Source organism: Cololabis saira, chromosome 13, assembly GCF_033807715.1.
Source record: "Cololabis saira isolate AMF1-May2022 chromosome 13, fColSai1.1, whole genome shotgun sequence".
NCBI lineage: Eukaryota > Metazoa > Chordata > Actinopteri > Beloniformes > Belonidae > Cololabis > Cololabis saira.
This window is the reverse complement of record NC_084599.1, coordinates 44,066,566-44,085,563: the sequence shown is the minus strand read 5'-3', so window position 1 is coordinate 44,085,563 and position 18,998 is coordinate 44,066,566. Positions and strand designations below refer to the sequence as shown.

At 45.7% G+C, this 18,998-nt stretch overlaps 1 protein-coding gene across 1 annotated transcript in view; it reads right to left on the bottom strand.

Annotated features, from left to right (window-relative positions):
- The window catches only part of kifap3a (kinesin-associated protein 3a), a 78,697-nt gene that overhangs the window by 17,729 nt on the left and 41,970 nt on the right, over window positions 1–18,998 (bottom strand). Inside the window, exons 17-19 of the mRNA XM_061739013.1 lie at window positions 18,035–18,120; window positions 5,012–5,174; window positions 4,820–4,907 (exon numbers count right to left, since the gene is read on the bottom strand). Of these exons, the coding sequence (XP_061594997.1) occupies window positions 4,820–4,907; window positions 5,012–5,174; window positions 18,035–18,120 (337 nt within the window). The remainder of the gene's footprint in view (window positions 1–4,819; window positions 4,908–5,011; window positions 5,175–18,034; window positions 18,121–18,998) is intronic.

Sequence of the window (18,998 nt, the reverse complement as noted above, 5' to 3'; positions counted from 1 at the left end):
TGGATGGATGGATGGATGGATGATGGATGGATGGATGGATGGATGGCTGATGGATGGATGGATGATGGATGGATGGATGATGGATGGATGGATGGATGGATGATGGATGGATGGATGATGGATGATGGATGGATGGATGATGGATGGATGGATGGATGGATGGATGGATGGATGGATGGATGATGGATGGATGGATGGATGGATGGATGATGGATGGATGGATGGATGATGGATGGATGGATGATGGATGATGGATGGATGGATGGATGATGGATGGATGGATGGATGATGGATGATGGATGGATGGATGGATGATGGATGGATGGATGATGGATGGATGATGGATGGATGGATGATGGATGGATGGATGGATGGATGATGGATGGATGGATGATGGATGGATGATGGATGATGGATGGATGGATGATGGATGGATGGATGATGGATGGATGGATGGATGGATGGATGGATGGATGATGGATGGATGGATGATGGATGATGGATGGATGGATGGATGATGGATGGATGGATGATGGATGATGGATGGATGGATGATGGATGGATGGATGATGGATGGATGTATAAACAGTACAGAAGGATGGATGATGGATGGATGATGGATGGATGATGGATGGATGATGGATGTATAAACAGTACAGAAGGATGGATGATGGATGGATGGTGGATGGATGGATGATGGATGTATATACAGTACAGAAGGATGGATGGATGGATGGATGATGGATGGATGGATGATGGAAGGATGGATGATGGATGTATATACAGTACAGAAGGATGGATGGATGGATGAGTTGAGGGAGGTGAGGTTATCAGTAAGTGTATTTGTAGCGATGAGTCCGTGAACTTCGCTCAGAGCTGCTCCTCAGACAATGTCCTTGATGTTATCAGGTGGCTCGGTACAGTTCTGAAAACAGGTCCACAGATGTTCCTGGGAGGGGAGGGTGGTGGGGGCAGAGTCATCTTGTTTACATTCCACCAGGAAGATTGTGGCCAGAGCCAAGATCGGCCAAAAACCGCCCTGTCAAGGCCAGATTATAGAATCAACAATTATATTACAAAAACAGACAGACTCAGTAATTTTCCGTCTCCCTTCAGTCTGTAGTGGCTAAAGGATGGATGTATGGAGGGACAGATGGATGGATGATGGATGGATGGATGATGGATGGATGGATGATGGATGGATGGATGGATGATGGAGGATGGATGGATGGATGGATGGATGGATGGATGATGGATGTATGGAGGGACAGATGGATGGTTGGATGGATGGATGGATGGATGATGGATGGATGATGGATGGATGATGGATGGATGATGGATGGATGGATGGATGATGGAGGGATGATGGATGGAGGGATGATGGATGGATGGAGGGATGGATGATGGATGGATGATGGATGGATGGATGGATGATGGGTGGATGATGGATGGAGGGATGGATGATGGATGGATGGATGATGGGTGGATGATGGATGGAGGGATGGATGATGGATGGATGATGGATGGATGATGGATGGAGGATGGATGGATGATGGATGGAGGATGGATGGATGGATGGATGATGGATGGATGATGGATGGATGATGGATGGAGGATGGATGGATGATGGATGGATGGATGATGGATGTATATACAGTACAGAAGGCTGGATGATGGATGGATGGATGGATGGATGGATGATGGATGTATATACAGTACAGAAGGATGGATGGATGATGGGTGGATGATGGATGGATGGATGGATGATGGATGGATGGTGGGTGGATGGATGGATGGTGGGTGGATGGATGGATGGTGGGTGGATGATGGGTGGATGATGGATGGATGGATGGATGGATGGATGGATGGATGGATGGATGGATGGATGGATGGATGGATGGATGGATGGATGGATGGATGGATGGATGGATGGATGGATGGATCCAGATTCTCCTCAGGTTTAAACTAGCCTGGTTTAAATCACGACACTAACGTCGATCTGAGAGTCAACGGCAGATCAAACCGTCACCAACACGTCAACTGTATTTATCACAGATTAAAGTATCTGAGACCCGGGTGTTGAGGGAATCCAACATCAGACGGTGCTGAGCGGGTTTCCGTCCCTCACGCCGGCCGTGTCGCGGCTCTGACCAATCAGACGTCTCAGCGGCGCCAACACCAACATCTCCCTCACGCCAGGACGACGGGCCGACGATAACAAGACGAATGACCCTGAACCTAATCCCTGTTTTCCTGAGTGTTCATCATCCCAGCGGCGGATTGAATTAATGGCTGCTTGATTTCAGGGGACCGGGGAAACCGGGGGGGCGGACGCAGAGGAAGCCCGGCGTCGGTTCTGGTGATGACTGGTTCTGAGGTCCGGGCCCCGGGTCCGGGGGCCCCGGGTCCAGGGGGGTTCAGGTTTCAGAGGAATGCCGGGCTGAGAGGACGGAGAACATGGAGAGTGTCTGGCGGAGCAGCGACCTGCAGTGTGTTTGTTCTCAGAGAGGACAGAGCCGGGCCTTCTGGGACCGGGTCGGGGGGGGTGGGGGGGTGTTGACTCAAGCCCGGTTCAATAACACAGATCAGCAGAGAGATGTCCAGCTGAACAGAACCAGAACCAGAACCAGCGCCGGAGCTGAGGGGGAAACAGCAGCGTTGTGTTTCCCGTCTGACACGTCGGTCCCTGATGAGGAGAACCTGCTGCTGATCAGGCCACGCCCCCTGGAGAGGAGCCACGCCCCCAAAACCCTTGACGGGTCAGGTGGGTTTTGATGGAGGGATGGATGGATGGATGGATGGATGGATGGATGGATGGATGATGGATGGATGGATGATGGATGGATGGATGGATGGATGGATGGATGGATGGATGGATGGATGGATGGATGGATGGATGGATGATGGATGGATGGATAGAGGGATGGATGGATGGATGGATGGATGGATGGATGGATGGATGGATGGATGGATGATGGATGAACGGATGGATGAATGTATTATTGGATGGAGGGATGGATGGATGGATGAATGGATGTATTATTGGATGGATGGATGGATGGATGGATGATGGATGGATGGATGATGGATGGATGGATGGATGGATGGATGGATGGATGGATGATGGATGGATGGATAGAGGGATGGATGGATGGATGGATGGATGGATGGATGGATGGATGGATGATGGATGAACGGATGGATGAATGTATTATTGGATGGAGGGATGGATGGATGGATGAATGGATGTATTATTGGATGGATGGATGGATGGATGGATGGATGGATGGATGGATGGATGGATGGATGGATGGATGGATGATGGATGGATGGATGGATGGATGAACGGATGGATGAATGTATTATTGGATGGAGGGATGGATGGATGGATGAATGGATGTATTATTGGATGGATGGATGGATGGATGGATGGATGGATGGATGGATGGATGGATGATGGATGGAGCGCAAAAAAAAATCCAGATTTATAAAACCGTGTGCACGCACACTTGCTCTCTTGTTCTCTTTATAAATCACAGTCCAGCTGGAAGGTTGCGCAGGTGAATCCGCCTCATATCCCGCCCTCTACACGCCCACTTTCTACCATAAATGGGCAATGCAAAGTAGTTCATGACTGTATTTGCATATGAATGAGCCTGCTGAGCGGCTTCCTGCAGCCTGTTTGGCTTCAGGATGAATGAGACGTGTCGAGCCACCGTGCCACTGAATTTCACGGAGACTGAGATCGAAATGTTGTGGATGAAGTGGAGGACAGGAAAACCACATTATTTGGTGGTCACAGTAAAAGTATAAATAGTATAAAATAAAGCGAGTGAAAATAAAACGCCGTGAGGCGCAATTTAACTGGGTACAGGGGGGACATGCCCCCCCCCACTTTTCAAACTCATGTTTTTGTCTCTCTGCAAATCATCAAGACATCCTGTGCGAAGACGGGACGGGAGCCCGCTCCCCCTCCTCCCCTCTGCTCAAGGCTGATTTATGGTTCAGCGTTAAATCGACGCAGAGCATACGGCGTAGGGTTACGCCGTAGGTTACGTGGCGACGCGCACTGTACGGTGCTCGTGGCTGCGTTCCATATTTCAAGGGATGGGTGGCGAGCCCACTCACCGCGGCTGCAGCAGCAGCAGCAGCTGAGTCCTGACTGACACTGAGGTTCAAACACTGAGGGACACGATCAGCGCTATTTTATTATAAGTCTTATATGTGATGACATTATTAAGAGTATGACATGAATCTGGCTTCATTTCACCACCTCACCGCCTGCGTCGCCAGTTCCCCATATCTTAAGTAAGTTCCTACGGGAGGGTCAGGGTTGGCGTAGACATACGCAGATTTTTTGGTTAGTTTTTTCTTTTTAAATCCCAACCTTTGCGTAGAAGGTGCGTCCGCATCTTTCAAGCCCTGTTTTGTGCGCAAGCAAGCTTTATAGATGAGGCCCCAGGACCTGTTCTTCAGGAACTGGTTCTGACTGCTGATTGGTTCCTGGAACCTCATAAAAGCTGTGGGCGGAGCTACGACCCGGTACCTGCTCATGAATCCCTCTGTCCCCAACACAGTGTCACTCCGAATGCGTCGAAATCCGACGAACGGTCACAGACTTTTGGCGACACCTACTGACGCAAAAGGTTCCCTTCTGCGTCTCTTTCAGACGCAATAGGCTCCTATTGACTCCAATATAATTCTGTCTGCGGCTATATTTGACGCTCAGAGCCCGCGAGAGGTTTCCTCATTCCTCTTTTTAAAAAAATGCATATACTTAAAAGTGTGGTTTGATGACTGTCCCAGGACGACCCGGTACCTGCTCATGAATCCCGTCTCCAGGTCTTGGTTCTGGAAGTCGGCGTGGAAGTCCGGGCTGTTGCTGCCGTCAGAGGAGAGGATTCCATCTGGACCGGAGAAAAGAACCGGGCCGTGAGTGGAGGCCGTGGCACCGTGCCGGGCCCATGTGGACCCTCCCGGCCCCATGTGGACCCTCCCGGGCCCTCGGTACCTGCGCTGTAGAACAGGTAGGGCCGCTCCAGGACGTCCCCGGTCCCGGCGAAGGCGTCTCCGTCCTCGTCCTCCTGCCGGGTTTCCACCATCTCCAGCCACTGGCTGTTGTACAAGCGGAACTTCTCAGCCTTGATCTTCTTGCCCCAGTCCCGGTGGTGCTCCTGGGACAGACGGGGAACCAGCATCAACCTGGGTACTGACACTTACCTGTATCTGAGGATCCGGCTTCCTCGCGGGGATCCACTGGTCGACCCAGAGCCTTTACGTTTGTCACTTTCCCTTCAGTGGACCTAAAGTCCAAACTCAGAAGGTGAGAAAGGCCTTTACGCCTCCTTCTCCGGGATCTCTGGGATCTTCCAGGGATCTGGTGTCGTTACAAGGATTTAAACAAATATACAGTTTTCTGCATGCACCATCACTTGGAACAAAACACAGATTTGAAACCTCAAGAGTTTTGGTTCTCCAGGTATCACTGTTATTTAGTTTGCATTGCCGGCAAGTGCCGGTAAGTCAGATTTTCATCGGACCGGGACCTTCAGCATGTGCTGGGGCGGTTTGAGGCCGAGTGCGACGCGGCAGGGATGAGAATCAGCACCTCCAAGACCGAGGCCATGGTTCTCCATCGGGAAAGGGTGGTGTGCCTTCTCCGGGTGGGTGGAGAAGTCCTGCCTCAGGTGGAGGAGTTCAAGTATCTCGGGGTCTTGTTCACGAGTGAGGGAACGATGGAGCGGGAGATTGACAGACGGATCGGTGCAGCGTCCGCAGTTATGCGGTCGATTTACCGGACCGTCGTGGTGAAGAAGGAGCTGAGTCGAAAGGCGAAGCTCTCGATTTACCGGTCAATCTACGGCCCTACCCTCACCTATGGTCATGAACTTTGGGTAGTGACCGAAAGGACAAAGTTTCAAAGTTTATTTAGACGGGACATTCATGAACACTACATTAAGCAGTGTAAATACACCAGGTTTTAGCAGAATTGCTAGTTTCCACCTGCAGTCCCCACAAACAACCAGACACAATCACACCTACGGGCAATTTAGAATGATCAATTTACCTAGCATGCAGGTTTTTGGACTATGGGAGGAAACCGGAGTACCCAGAGGGAACCCACGCGAGCACGGGGAGAACATGCAAACTCCACACAGAAAGGTCCTGCTGGGCCTGGGAGTCAAACCGGGAACCTTCTTGCTGTGAGGCAACAGTGCTAACCACTAAGCCACCGTGCTGCCACGATCACGGATACAAACGGCCGAGATGAGTTTCCTCCGCAGGGCGGCTGGACGCTCCCTTAGAGATGAGTTTCCTCCGCAGGGCGGCTGGACGCTCCCTTAGAGATGAGTTTCCTCCGCAGGGCGGCTGGACGCTCCCTTAGAGATGAGTTTCCTCCCTTAGAGATGAGTTTCCTCCGCAGGGCGGCTGGATGCTCCCTTAGAGATGAGTTTCCTCCCTTAGAGATGAGTTTCCTCCGCAGGGCGGCTGGACGCTCCCTTAGAGATGAGTTTCCTCCCTTAGAGATGAGTTTCCTCCGCAGGGCGGCTGGACGCTCCCTTAGAGATGAGTTTCCTCCGCATGGCGGCTGGACGCTCCCTTAGAGATGAGTTTCCTCCGCATGGCGGCTGGACGCTCCCTTAGAGATGAGTTTCCTCCGCAGGGCGGCTGGACGCTCCCTTAGAGATGAGTTTCCTTCCTTAGAGATGAGTTTCCTCCCTTAGAGATGAGTTTCCTTCGCAGGGTGGCTGGACGCTCCCTTAGAGATAGGGTGAGGAGATAGGGAGGTGATCCAGGCATGTCCCTCCTCCCTAGGAAGGTGTTCCAGGCATGTCCCTCCTCCCTAGGGAGGTGTTCCAGGCATGTCCCTCCTCCCTAGGGAGGTGTTCCAGGCATTTCCCTCCTCCCTAGGGAGGTGTTCCAGGCGTTTCCAGCATCAATAACCCTTTTAAAACCCGAATATTCACAATATACCGGTTTTGCACGGCCATGTAAACACCAATAACCCCTTTGAATAACCCAAATATGACCCCTGGGTTACTCCTTTTAAAACCTGAATATTCTGTCATGTAAACGCCTAACAGAATATCCCCATCAAACGGAACAGGGATTTGTTTTCTGCACATGTTCTTTTTCGCAAGGAATCTTGGTCTTTTGAGTTCAGGAAGTTCTTATAAACACGGAGAAACCAAGATCACGCCGCACTTTTGGAGTGAGGAGGAGACTGGAGGAAGAGCTGGAGGAAGAGGTGGAGGAAGAGATGGAGGAAGAGCTGGAGGAAGAGTTGGAGGAAGAGCTGGAGGAAGAGCTGGAGGAAGAGATGGAGGAAGAGTTGGAGGAAGAGCTGGAGGAAGAGATGGAGGAAGAGATGGAGGAAGAGCTGGAGGAAGAGCTGGAGGAAGAGTTGGAGGAAGAGTTGGAGGAAGAGATGGAGGAAGAGCTGGAGGAAGAGGTGGAGGAAGAGATGGAGGAAGAGATGGAGGAAGAGTTGGAGGAAGAGCTGGAGGAAGAGATGGAGGAAGAGATGGAGGAAGAGGAAGAGATGGAGGAAGAGATGGAGGAAGAGCTGGAGGAGGAGCTGGAGGAAGAGATGGAGGAAGAGATGGAGGAAGAGGTGGAGGAAGAGCTGGAGGAAGAGCTGGAGGAAGAGTTGGAGGAAGAGCTGGAGGAAGAGATGGAGGAAGAGATGGAGGAAGAGGAAGAGATGGAGGAAGAGATGGAGGAAGAGCTGGAGGAGGAGCTGGAGGAAGAGATGGAGGAAGAGATGGAGGAAGAGCTGGAGGAAGAGATGGAGGAAGAGCTGGAGGAAGAGCTGGAGGAAGAGCTGGAGGAAGAGCTGGAGGAAGAGCCAGGAACCAGGTTCAGGTCTCAGATCGTCTCACAGGTGAGACTTCAACACAGAAGCTCCAGCTCCAGCTCCAGCTCCAGCTCCAGCTCCAGCTCCAGCTCCAGCTCCAGCTCCAGCTCGGGCGTCTTCTGGTGGGCCCTCAGATCTGTGTAGTTAAAGGGATTGTGACATGAAAAACAAATTTTTCTTGATTTTTTGTGTTTTGTTGGGTGTCTTGACATCAATTACACCCAAAAAACAACGAACTTTTAACATTCAGTGTATTGTGTGCTTTCTGGGATTTTCCGCATAACTATGCAAAAACGGCGCACCTGGTTTGGTGGCGGGCCGTGACGTCAGGGCCCGCTAAATCACCGCCCCCTCCACCCAGCTCCCTGCCTCCTCTCTTCTCCAGCGCACCATAAAGGCTGATTTATGGTTCCGCGTTACACCGACGCAGAGCCTACGGCGACGCGCACCGTACGCTGAACCCTACGGCGTAGGCTCTGCGTCGATTTAACGCGGAACCATAAATGAGGCTTAACACGGAGCTGTTTAGAGCCTCTTTTGTTCTAATCACCGGAGGAAAACTGCTAAGAAGACCCGCGGCCACTGACTGGACTTAAAGGTGACCTATTATGGCATTTAATGTATATTTTAAACAGGCCTTGAATGTCTTAAAAACAATCTAAAGCTTGTTTTTTCTACATAAATCATAAATCCAGCCTGTGGGCCCTGTCACTAGTTTTACCGCTTCTAACCTCTTTTTCTGCGCCTCATTTTTAGGGAAGGGGGGGGTATGATAATGAGCCTCTGTGCTGATTGGCTCCCTGAATGACGTGTAGCAGGGGAGGAGGATAAACCTCGCTCCGCCAGAGCAGCCCGAGCCTGTAAATTATCACAACACTGAATTTTCACAAATGGAAACTTTATTGTTAAAAAAAAAAAATATGAGTTGTATATAAATAACATTTATGCACTATTTAAGCCGGATCTACCCGGCGGATGCTGAACGCTGGCCCCGGAGCCGCGCCGGGTGCCCGGGAGCAGCGCGCATCACCGCGGCTTTAACCGGGAAATCTGACCGGTTCCGACCGGCCGGGACCGCAGGAACCGGCCTGGACTGGTAGCAGGGACTCCCGGGGACCGACCAGCGGAATTTCAGCCGGATCTGCCCGGCGGATGCTGCGCGACGGGCGCTGCAACCCCACGGCCGGCGCACAGATCCGCTCCGGAGCGCATCCGCTCCGCTGGGCATCCGCGGCGCATCGCCCGTTACCGGGGATCAAACCGACAGATTTGCCTGAAAATCTCGGAGGATGTAGCTGGTCCGACCTGGGACAGACCCCCGAGGACCCAGCTCCCAAACCACCCGGGAACCTGGATGATTTAACCCGGATCCGCTCCGCTGCGGCGCCGCGTCCGACTGGCTGAAGGAAGCTCCGCTCCAGCCAGAGCCAGAGAGCTGGTTGTGGGCGTGGTTTCAGCAGCGGAGGCTAAACCTATGGAAATGAGCGCCTATGGTGACGTCACCATAGGCGCAGATTCAGAATGGCTCAAAAAAGGGTCACGTGACACTGGGGGACTCTGTCCGGCGGGGGTCAGAGAGCTTGCAGAAATTCATGGTATTTTGTCTCCCCTGTGCTGGCAGGGTGAGGGGAGACCACTTTATATATGTTAAAACAAGAAAAAACGTGTTTTTCATAATATGTCCCAGGGTTTAAGATAAGGAGACACTGCTGCTTGCATGCCTTTATTTTTATGATTGTTTGCTGTGGACTGTCTGCTTCGCCCTGCTGCTTTTCCGTGCATGCTTCGCCTGTCGCTCCCGGCTTAACTCTCCGACGCCGCTGTGAGCGTATTGCTCGCGGGGAGCTGCGGTCCTCTGGTCCCGGTTGGACTTCATCCCCGGGCTGTAGTCGCCCTGTCTGGGCTGTGTGTCGGTGTTTGTGGTCGGTGTGCGCGCGTGTGTGTGGAGACGGCAGAAGTGTGTAGCGGTTGGTTGGAGGAGGTTTGGAGGAGGAGCGGAGCAATGATTGACAGGAAAGGGGGAAAAGGACCTGTTTTTCACGGCGCAAAAAAACACTGTCATAAAAAGCCAGGAATAGAGTACTAGAGTGAAGTTTTTCTTGTTACACTCTTTTAGACACATTTGAGGGATGTTGGCCAAGACTTTTAATAGTGTTAAAAGCATGTTAAAAATGATGTCACAATACCTTTAAACAGTAAGCGGTTCTGGTACCAGCATCGGGTCGGGATCCAGCAGGTTCTGGACTGGGACCGAGCCTGTCTGATATCTGGAAGCAACAATCGTCTTCTGTCGTCTTTCCAACATGATCAACATCAATTTAACTCTGGAACCGCTGCACGAATCCCAGATTTATCCTGGACCGGCAGGACATTCCAGGATCAAGCGTGAAACCCGTGGAGAATCTGATGTTGTAGAAAGTCGATGTATTTTTATTTATCTGTCAGAGTTGAGGCAGGAATGTGGGTTCGGGGTGAGGGGAGGACCAGGAGCCTCGTGCTTTTCCTGGTTTTCAAAGGTCCAAAATGGTCTCAAACAGTCTCATATCCGGGCTTCAGGCCATCTAGCTGTCGTTTCAAGAGCTGCACGTCTGATTATGGGATGGATACGTCTTGAAGGAGCCGTCACGGCAACGTTCTGCTTCCACGTGAGTTATTAATACCGTCTACAAACCGGTCCTCTAGAACCGGCCGCGGATCAGCCGGGTCCGACCCAGTCAGTTAAAGAGCAAACATCCTCCGATTGTGTCTGTAACCATGGCAACATCACTGGTAGTAGTAATAATAGTGTTTGATCGGGCTAGCAATAACAGCAGACTGAGCGAGTGAAGCAGGAGACGCTAGAGACGGAGCTGTGAGAGTAAAGGAGGAACGGATGGAGAGTGAGCAGGAAGAATGAGAGCGTTTACCTGGGAAGTTTAATTCCTCTTTAATTCAGAATTAAAATTAAATCCGATTTAAAATGAGTAAAAATTACCATGTAAATTTTACACCGTGTCCACACTGCATGCGACGCGAGCGAGCGTCAGCGTCAGCGTCAAAAACAGTTCCTTTGCTTTATTTTTTATTGCACTGTCTATACTGGTTGCGAGCGACGCAGCGCGACGCGGCGCGATGCGGCGCGCCGTTTTGAGCTGGACTTTTGTCGCACGCCCTGCTTCTATTTTCTTCCTGTCGCTCGCGTTGAAAGCCAGTTGAAAGTTGAAAAAAAGGGTAAAGCGCTGTAGGAAACAGTCATTCAATACAAGAACCTCAATAAAGTGGCAGCTGCTGGAGGGAGATCACCAGGGAGCTGGAAGGTTCTGATAAGATATTAAGATATACCGTATTTTCTGGAATATAAGCCGCACCTGTGTATAAGCCGCATCCGCTCTATAAAAAAAAAAAACAATAAAAAAAGATATACAAGCCGCACCTGTATATAAGCCGCATCCGCTCTATTTAAAAAAAAGATATTTAGCCGCAGATATTTATGTTGTTAGATTAGATATTTACTACATGTACAGAAGGATTTTGAACTGTAAATGATGTACATGTTTGTACCTAAATAGATCTTTCCTAACAGTGTCTTTTAACACGGCAGCAACTTTGCTGATTAAAACTGGACAGAACCAAGAGAAAATAACCGCTATTTATTTATCTATTTATCTGTCTGAAATCTGCTTCTACTTCTATCTGCTAAAGAAGAAGTAGCGTTTTCTTCTTTGCATTTATTTTGTCTTAGTTTTTATTCTAATTCCGGTTAGAATTCCCCCTAGCGGTGGAAGAAAAATCCACAGAATAGCTGCACCTTTGTATAAGCTGCATGGTTCAAAACCTATGAAAAAAGTAGCGGCTTATAGTCCAGAAAATACGGTAATAAGAATCTTATCTTACTCTTATTAGGGCTTAATTTGTGCCGGATCCTGCCGGATTTCTTGTGTTTTCTGCTTTTTCCCACATCCCAGTAATGATCTGACATGCTGACATGTTTGCTGCATTTAACACCACGAACACGCCGCTCACTCCACGCTGTTCGCTGTTTGATTGCGTCAAACACGCCGTTATTAATTGTTCGGTTTTTCCCCCACTTATTCCACCGAATAATAAGCTTGTTTTCTGTTTAGAAAGTACAAACGTAGGAAGATTACAAGTACTCACCCTCTTTTACTTGTCCCTTTACTCTTTTAGGAGTAATTTTAGGAGTTTCTTTCAGGAGCGCACGGGCGGGTGAATAAAGGCTGATTTATGGTTCTGTGTAAAATCGACGGCGTAGCCTACGGCGTAGGGTACGCGGCGACGCGCACCGTTCAGTGAGTGCGCCGCATACCCTACGCCGTAGGGTCTGCGTTGGTGCAACGCGGAACCATAAATCAGCCTTTTAAAAGACGAGTCTCAGCTGTCAATCAAAAGAACGTGGTAGAACGTGGGGCCGATAACGCGTTAAGTGTTTCAGGACAGAGAGCGTCCGATGCTACGCAGTGCAACGCGAAAGTCGGACGCTCGCATGCAGTTAGGACAGGCTGTTAGTGGCTGGTTCATTCCGATTTTAAATCCGAATAGAATAATTCCAGATCATGTTTACACTCATTCCTCTTTAAATTAATCCCGGTCTTTCTTTCTGCTCGTTCCCTCCCCGTCTGTCTCCATGATTTTATATTCCACTGGGCTGGTTTTCCAAACAAAGTTTCAAGATGCAGCAGCAGTAAACGCTGGTCAAGAGCAGAGACATTTATTTAATAAATAGAAATCATTAAAAGAACAGATGGAAACAGGAAACATCAGAATGGTGATCTTTTCAAAGTTGTAGCGGCTAAGTTAGTTTTTCTTCTGGTAGTTTAACTTCCGGTCCCCCCCCTATCCAATCAGAACCTTCAACCCCCAGACCTGGAGAGGAATTGGAGAAAGACCATCAAACGTGTTTCCATGGAAACCTCAATTCACAATTACTATTTCCATGTAAACTCCAAGGAAAATAGTTTAATTCTGAATTATTAATTCCGAATTAAAAAACATATAACCGTGGCCATTTCACAGTTACATTTAGCTTTTTCTCTCAACATTTCGACTTTTTTTCTCGACATTTCGACTTTTTTCCTCGACATTTCGACTTTTTTCTCAACATTTCGACTTTTTTTCTCAACATTTCGACTTTTTTTCTCAACATTTCGACTTTTTTTCTCGACATTTCAACTTTTTTTCTCTACATTTTCACTTTTTTTCTCGACATTTCGACTTTTTTTCTCAAAATTTCGACTTTTTTTCTCGACATTTTGACGTTTTTCTCAACATTTCGACTTTTTTTCTCGACATTTTGACTTTTTTCTCAACATTTCGACTTTTTTTCTCAGCATTTCGACTTTTTTTCTCGACATTTCGACTTTTTTCTCGACATTTCGACTTTTTTTCTCGACATTTTGACTTTTTTCTCAACATTTCGACTTTTTTTCTCAGCATTTCGACTTTTTTTCTCGACATTTCGACTTTTTTTCTCGACATTTCGACTTTTTTTCTCGACATTTCGACTTTTTTTCTCGACATTTCGACTTTTTTTCTCAACATTTCGACTTTTTTTCTCAACATTTCAACTTTTTTTCTCTACATTTTCACTTTTTTTCTCGACATTTCGACTTTTTTTCTCAAAATTTCGACTTTTTTTCTCGACATTTCGACTTTTTTCTCAACATTTTGACTTTTTTCTCGACATTTCGACTTTTTTTCTCGACATTTCGACTTTTTTTCCTCGACATTTCGATTTTTTTCTCGACATTTCGACTTTTTTTCTCGACATTTTGACTTTTTTTCTCGACATTTTGACTTTTTTTCTCGACATTTCGATTTTTTTTCTCGACATTTCGACTTTTCTCTCAACATTTCAACTTTTTTCTCGACATTTCGACTTTTTTCTCGACATTTCAACTTTTTTCTCAACATTTCGACTTTTTTTCTCGACATTTCGACTTTTTTTCTCAACATTTCGACTTTTTTTCTCAACATTTCAACTTTTTTTCTCTACATTTTCACTTTTTTTCTCGACATTTCGACTTTTTTTCTCGACATTTCGACTTTTTTTCCTCGACATTTCGATTTTTTTCTCGACATTTCGACTTTTTTTCTCAACATTTCGACTTTTTTTCTCAACATTTCAACTTTTTTTCTCTACATTTTCACTTTTTTTCTCGACATTTCGACTTTTTTTCTCAAAATTTCGACTTTTTTTCTCGACATTTTGACGTTTTTCTCAACATTTCGACTTTTTTTCTCGACATTTTGACTTTTTTCTCAACATTTCGACTTTTTTTCTCAGCATTTCGACTTTTTTTCTCGACATTTCGACTTTTTTCTCGACATTTCGACTTTTTTTCTCAACATTTCGACTTTTTTTCTCAGCATTTCGACTTTTTTTCTCGACATTTCGACTTTTTTTCTCGACATTTCGACTTTTTTTCTCGACATTTCGACTTTTTTTCTCGACATTTCGACTTTTTTTCTCAACATTTCGACTTTTTTTCTCAACATTTCAACTTTTTTTCTCTACATTTTCACTTTTTTTCTCGACATTTCGACTTTTTTTCTCAAAATTTCGACTTTTTTTCTCGACATTTCGACTTTTTTCTCAACATTTTGACTTTTTTCTCGACATTTCGACTTTTTTTCTCGACATTTCGACTTTTTTTCCTCGACATTTCGATTTTTTTCTCGACATTTCGACTTTTTTTCTCGACATTTTGACTTTTTTTCTCGACATTTTGACTTTTTTTCTCGACATTTCGATTTTTTTTCTCGACATTTCGACTTTTCTCTCAACATTTCAACTTTTTTCTCGACATTTCGACTTTTTTCTCGACATTTCAACTTTTTTCTCAACATTTCGACTTTTTTTCTCGACATTTCGACTTTTTTTCTCAACATTTCGACTTTTTTTCTCAACATTTCAACTTTTTTTCTCTACATTTTCACTTTTTTTCTCGACATTTCGACTTTTTTTCTCGACATTTCGACTTTTTTTCCTCGACATTTCGATTTTTTTCTCGACATTTCGACTTTTTTTCTCGACATTTTGACTTTTTTTCTCGACATTTTGACTTTTTTTCTCGACATTTCGATTTTTTTTCTCGACATTTCGACTTTTCTCTCGACATTTCAACTTTTTTCTCAACATTTCGACTTTTTTTCTCGACATTTCAACTTTTTTTCTCAACATTTTGACTTTTTCTTGTTTTTCTTCCGGTAGTTTAACTTCCGGTCCCCCCCCTATCCAATCAGAACCTTCCCAACCCCCAGACCTGGAGAGGAATTGGAGAAAGACCATCAAACGTGTTTCCATGGAAACCTCCATTCAGAATTACTATTTCCATGTAAACTGGAAGGAAAATAGTTTAATTCTGAATTATTTATTTCGGAATAATTAATTCTGAATTAAAAAACATCATGTAACCGTGGCCATTTCAACTTTTTTCTCGACATTTCGATTTTTTTCTCGACATTTCGACTTTTTTTCCTTCGACATTTCGACTTTTTTTTTCTCAACATTTCAACTTTTTTCTCGATATTTCAACTTTAAAGGAAAATAGTTTAATTTGGAATTATTTAATTTGGAATAATTAATCCTGGAAAGAAGGGGGGCCCTGGACCAGACCAGACCTGGACCAGACCTGAACCAGACCTGGACCAGGCCCAGGAGACTGAAACTCCTCCTGACTCAGGATTTGAAGGATCTTGTTTTCCATCGGAACCCTGGGAAATGTTTGAAACATGACTCGGCTCGGAGTGTGTGTGTGTGTGTGTGTGTGTGTGTGTGTGTGTGTGTGTGTGTGTGTGTGTGTGTGTGTGTGTGTGTGTGTGTGTGTGTGTGTGTGTGTGTGTGTGTGTGTGTGTGTGTGTGTGTGTGTGTGTATAAGTGTATATAAGTGTGTGTGTCTGACACACTCCAGAGCCTGCAGCTCCTTTCATGCGGCCGCAGCTTAATGCGTGTCACTGATAAGTTAAATGAAACACTTCCTCTGGGCCTCTGCGCCGCCCGGCTGTAATCGGCAGATAATTACGCTGATCTGAGGTCTGATCTGAGGTCTGATCTGAGGTCTGATCTGAGGTCTGATCCAGGTCTGGCAGCCATCAGGCTGAGAGGGGGAGCTGACGGGGAGCTGACAGACCCGACCACACCTGTCAGTCAGGAGGTGATTCAGTCCTTCACCGGCCTGGAGGACGAATGAAGCAGCTCCAGTTCCACCCAGGGAAAACTGCTTTCCTACGTTTACATCAGTGCACTATCATTTTGGACACGAGTGCAGACTAAACGCATGTCATGAGTCAAACATGACTAGAGTTACATCCGGGGTCGCATTCACCAATATGTTCTTAAGAACCATCTTAAGAAATGTCTTAAGATCTAAAATTAAGAAGTTCTTAAGTGCAATTCCTCAATATTTTCTTAAGAACCGTCTTAAGAACTGTCCTTTCTTACGAATTTCTTATTTTTCCTACTTAAGAACTTCTTAAAATATGTCATTGCAGGCGCCAACAAACAACATTTATATATAAATATATTACATATACAGGTAGTTTGGGTCTTAACCGTCAGTCACTCACTAAACATGGAGAAGGAGAAAAAGAGATGCAGGAACTTTTCAAGGTTATGGTGGACGAGATTAATGTGAGAAAAAAAATACTATTGGGGAAAATGAATAATAATTAACTACCACGCTAACTAACATGCTAACTAACAGTTAACAGGCTCTTTGTTTAATTAATTACAAAGTATATCCTTAAACTATGACCTACTAGTCTAAACTCGTCTAAAATGTGTTGAAAAAGGGGATATTAGAGGCTTATTATTATTATTATTATTATTATTATTATTATTATTATTATTATTATTATTATTATTATTATTATTATTACTTTTTCACAGAAGAAAATCTAAGACAGGTCAAGGTTGTCTTAAAGTTAAGAAAAAAGTCAAGAACAAATTTGAGAACTTTTATTTCAAGAATTTATTCTTAAGAAGAAACTTAAGAAGAAAGTTGAGAAAATACTTAAGAACTTTTTTGGAGAATATGACTTCTTCCCTTTTTTCTTCTTAAGACTGAACTCAAGAAAAAAATTGCACTTAAGAAGATTTTTTTTCTTAAGAATGTTTTGTGAATCCGGCCCCAGGTCTTTATCCATCAGAATTTAGTCAAAGTTTATATATATAACTTACGGCGTAGGTTACGCGCCATACGGTACGCGTCGCCGCGCGACCTACGCCGTAAGCTCTGCGTCGATTTAACACGGAACTTTGGATCAAATTTCTTAACAGGCGTTATTTGGATAAACTGAGCCCAGGTTGGGGATCTTAACGGTTACTTTTACGTCTGAAAAAATATTAAAACTTAATAAAGTGACATATTAACAGCGCTACAGCGGAAATTAAAACAGCTTCTAGCTCTGGGCTTCCTGATATGTTGTGACGTTTGTGCAAACGTAACTACGCAGTCGCTTACGTACCCGAACGTAAACCACGCAGTGACGTAGAGAGTGGTGTCCCAATCCCTAGGGAACATTACAAGTAGTGATGCACCGATTGTTCGGTAACCGAAATTGTTCGGCCGAAAATGGCAAAAAAAACACTTTCGGTGTTCGGTGGAATAAGTGGGGAAAAAAAACGAACAATTAATAACGGCGTTGTAAAATAAGGAAATAGACTGGCCGCTCCGTCCTGTAACGTTGTGCACTACATGAATCGTTGGCCAACCAAAAACTAACCCCATAAGAATTTTACCAACATTCACCAGGAGGTGGAACCAAAACAACATAATGCTGGGAAATTAAAAAAAATTCATTTTTTTATGTTCAATAAATATTTTCTACCTTGTAATTTTGTAAAAGATTTTTTTCTTTTAAAAGCCTAAATCAAATGTATTTGATTTATGCAATGGTGAAAAAATTGGCAAAATAAATGAAAAACTGCTGAAGAACCATGTTCAGTATTGTTCGGTATTCGGCCAAGTGTTTATTATTATTTTCGGTTTCGGTTTCGGCCACAAATTTTCATTTCGGTGCATCACTAATTACAAGGGCCCTAAAGTCTGTGGCTTCATTTTTAGGGCTAGTGGTAGAAAGTAGGGGGGATTGGGATTGGCCCTTAGTATCAAAGACAATGGAAATCTCTGCTGCGCTGGGCCAAGAGGCTTGGTTCCTGCCCCGGGTCGTACTCACAGCGATGATGTCCAGGGTCCCGTTGCAGACCTTGCGGATGGCGGCGTTGGTGTCGTGCATCAGGTCGATGAGGTACGCTGGAGCCTCTGACGTCACGACTCAAGGAAGGAACTTTTACTGGAGACGGCAGATACTGAGACAGTCAGAACCACTTCCACGGTCCTGTACCCCCCTGTACCGGTCCAATACACAGGTATAGAGGGTCTGCATTGATGTCACGTTCCCACTGGACCCCCCCTTACTGTCACTGAGTGGCAACAATGTCTGCTAGCGGAATGGATAACAGACGATTATGGGCTTAAATTAGCGTCAGTTGGACTTGACAGTGACCCGTACAGTTACCAAGAACCAGTGGTCCATGGACATTAATATTTGGTACAGTTACCAAGAACGAGTGGTCCATGGACATTAATATTTGGTACAGTTACCAAGAACCAGTGGTCCATGGACATTAATATTTGGTACGGTTACCAAGAACCAGTGGTCCATGGACATTAATATTTGGTACAGTTACCCCAAGAACCAGTGGTCCATGGACATTAATATTTGGTACAGTTACCCCAAGAACCAGTGGTCCATGGACATTAATATTTGGTACAGTTACCAAGAACCAGTGGTCCATGGACATTAATATTTGGTACGGTTACCAAGAACCAGTGGTCCATGGACATTAATATTTGGTACAGTTACCCCAAGAACCAGTGGTCCATGGACATTAATATTTGGTACAGTTACCAAGAACCAGTGGTCCATGGACATTAATATTTGGACACGAATCCAGTTTCCTGATATTTATATGTACCTAATTTCTACGCCGGGGAAATACACAAAGCAAAGCTTGAAGGCAAACAAAAGTCTTGACGCTTGGTCCGACTTCAAGGCAGGATTTGTTGTAGAAATTAAAGTGATGAAGACACCGAACTTTATGATTTGACCGTTTAACGTTAGCTACCCAAAAATCCAA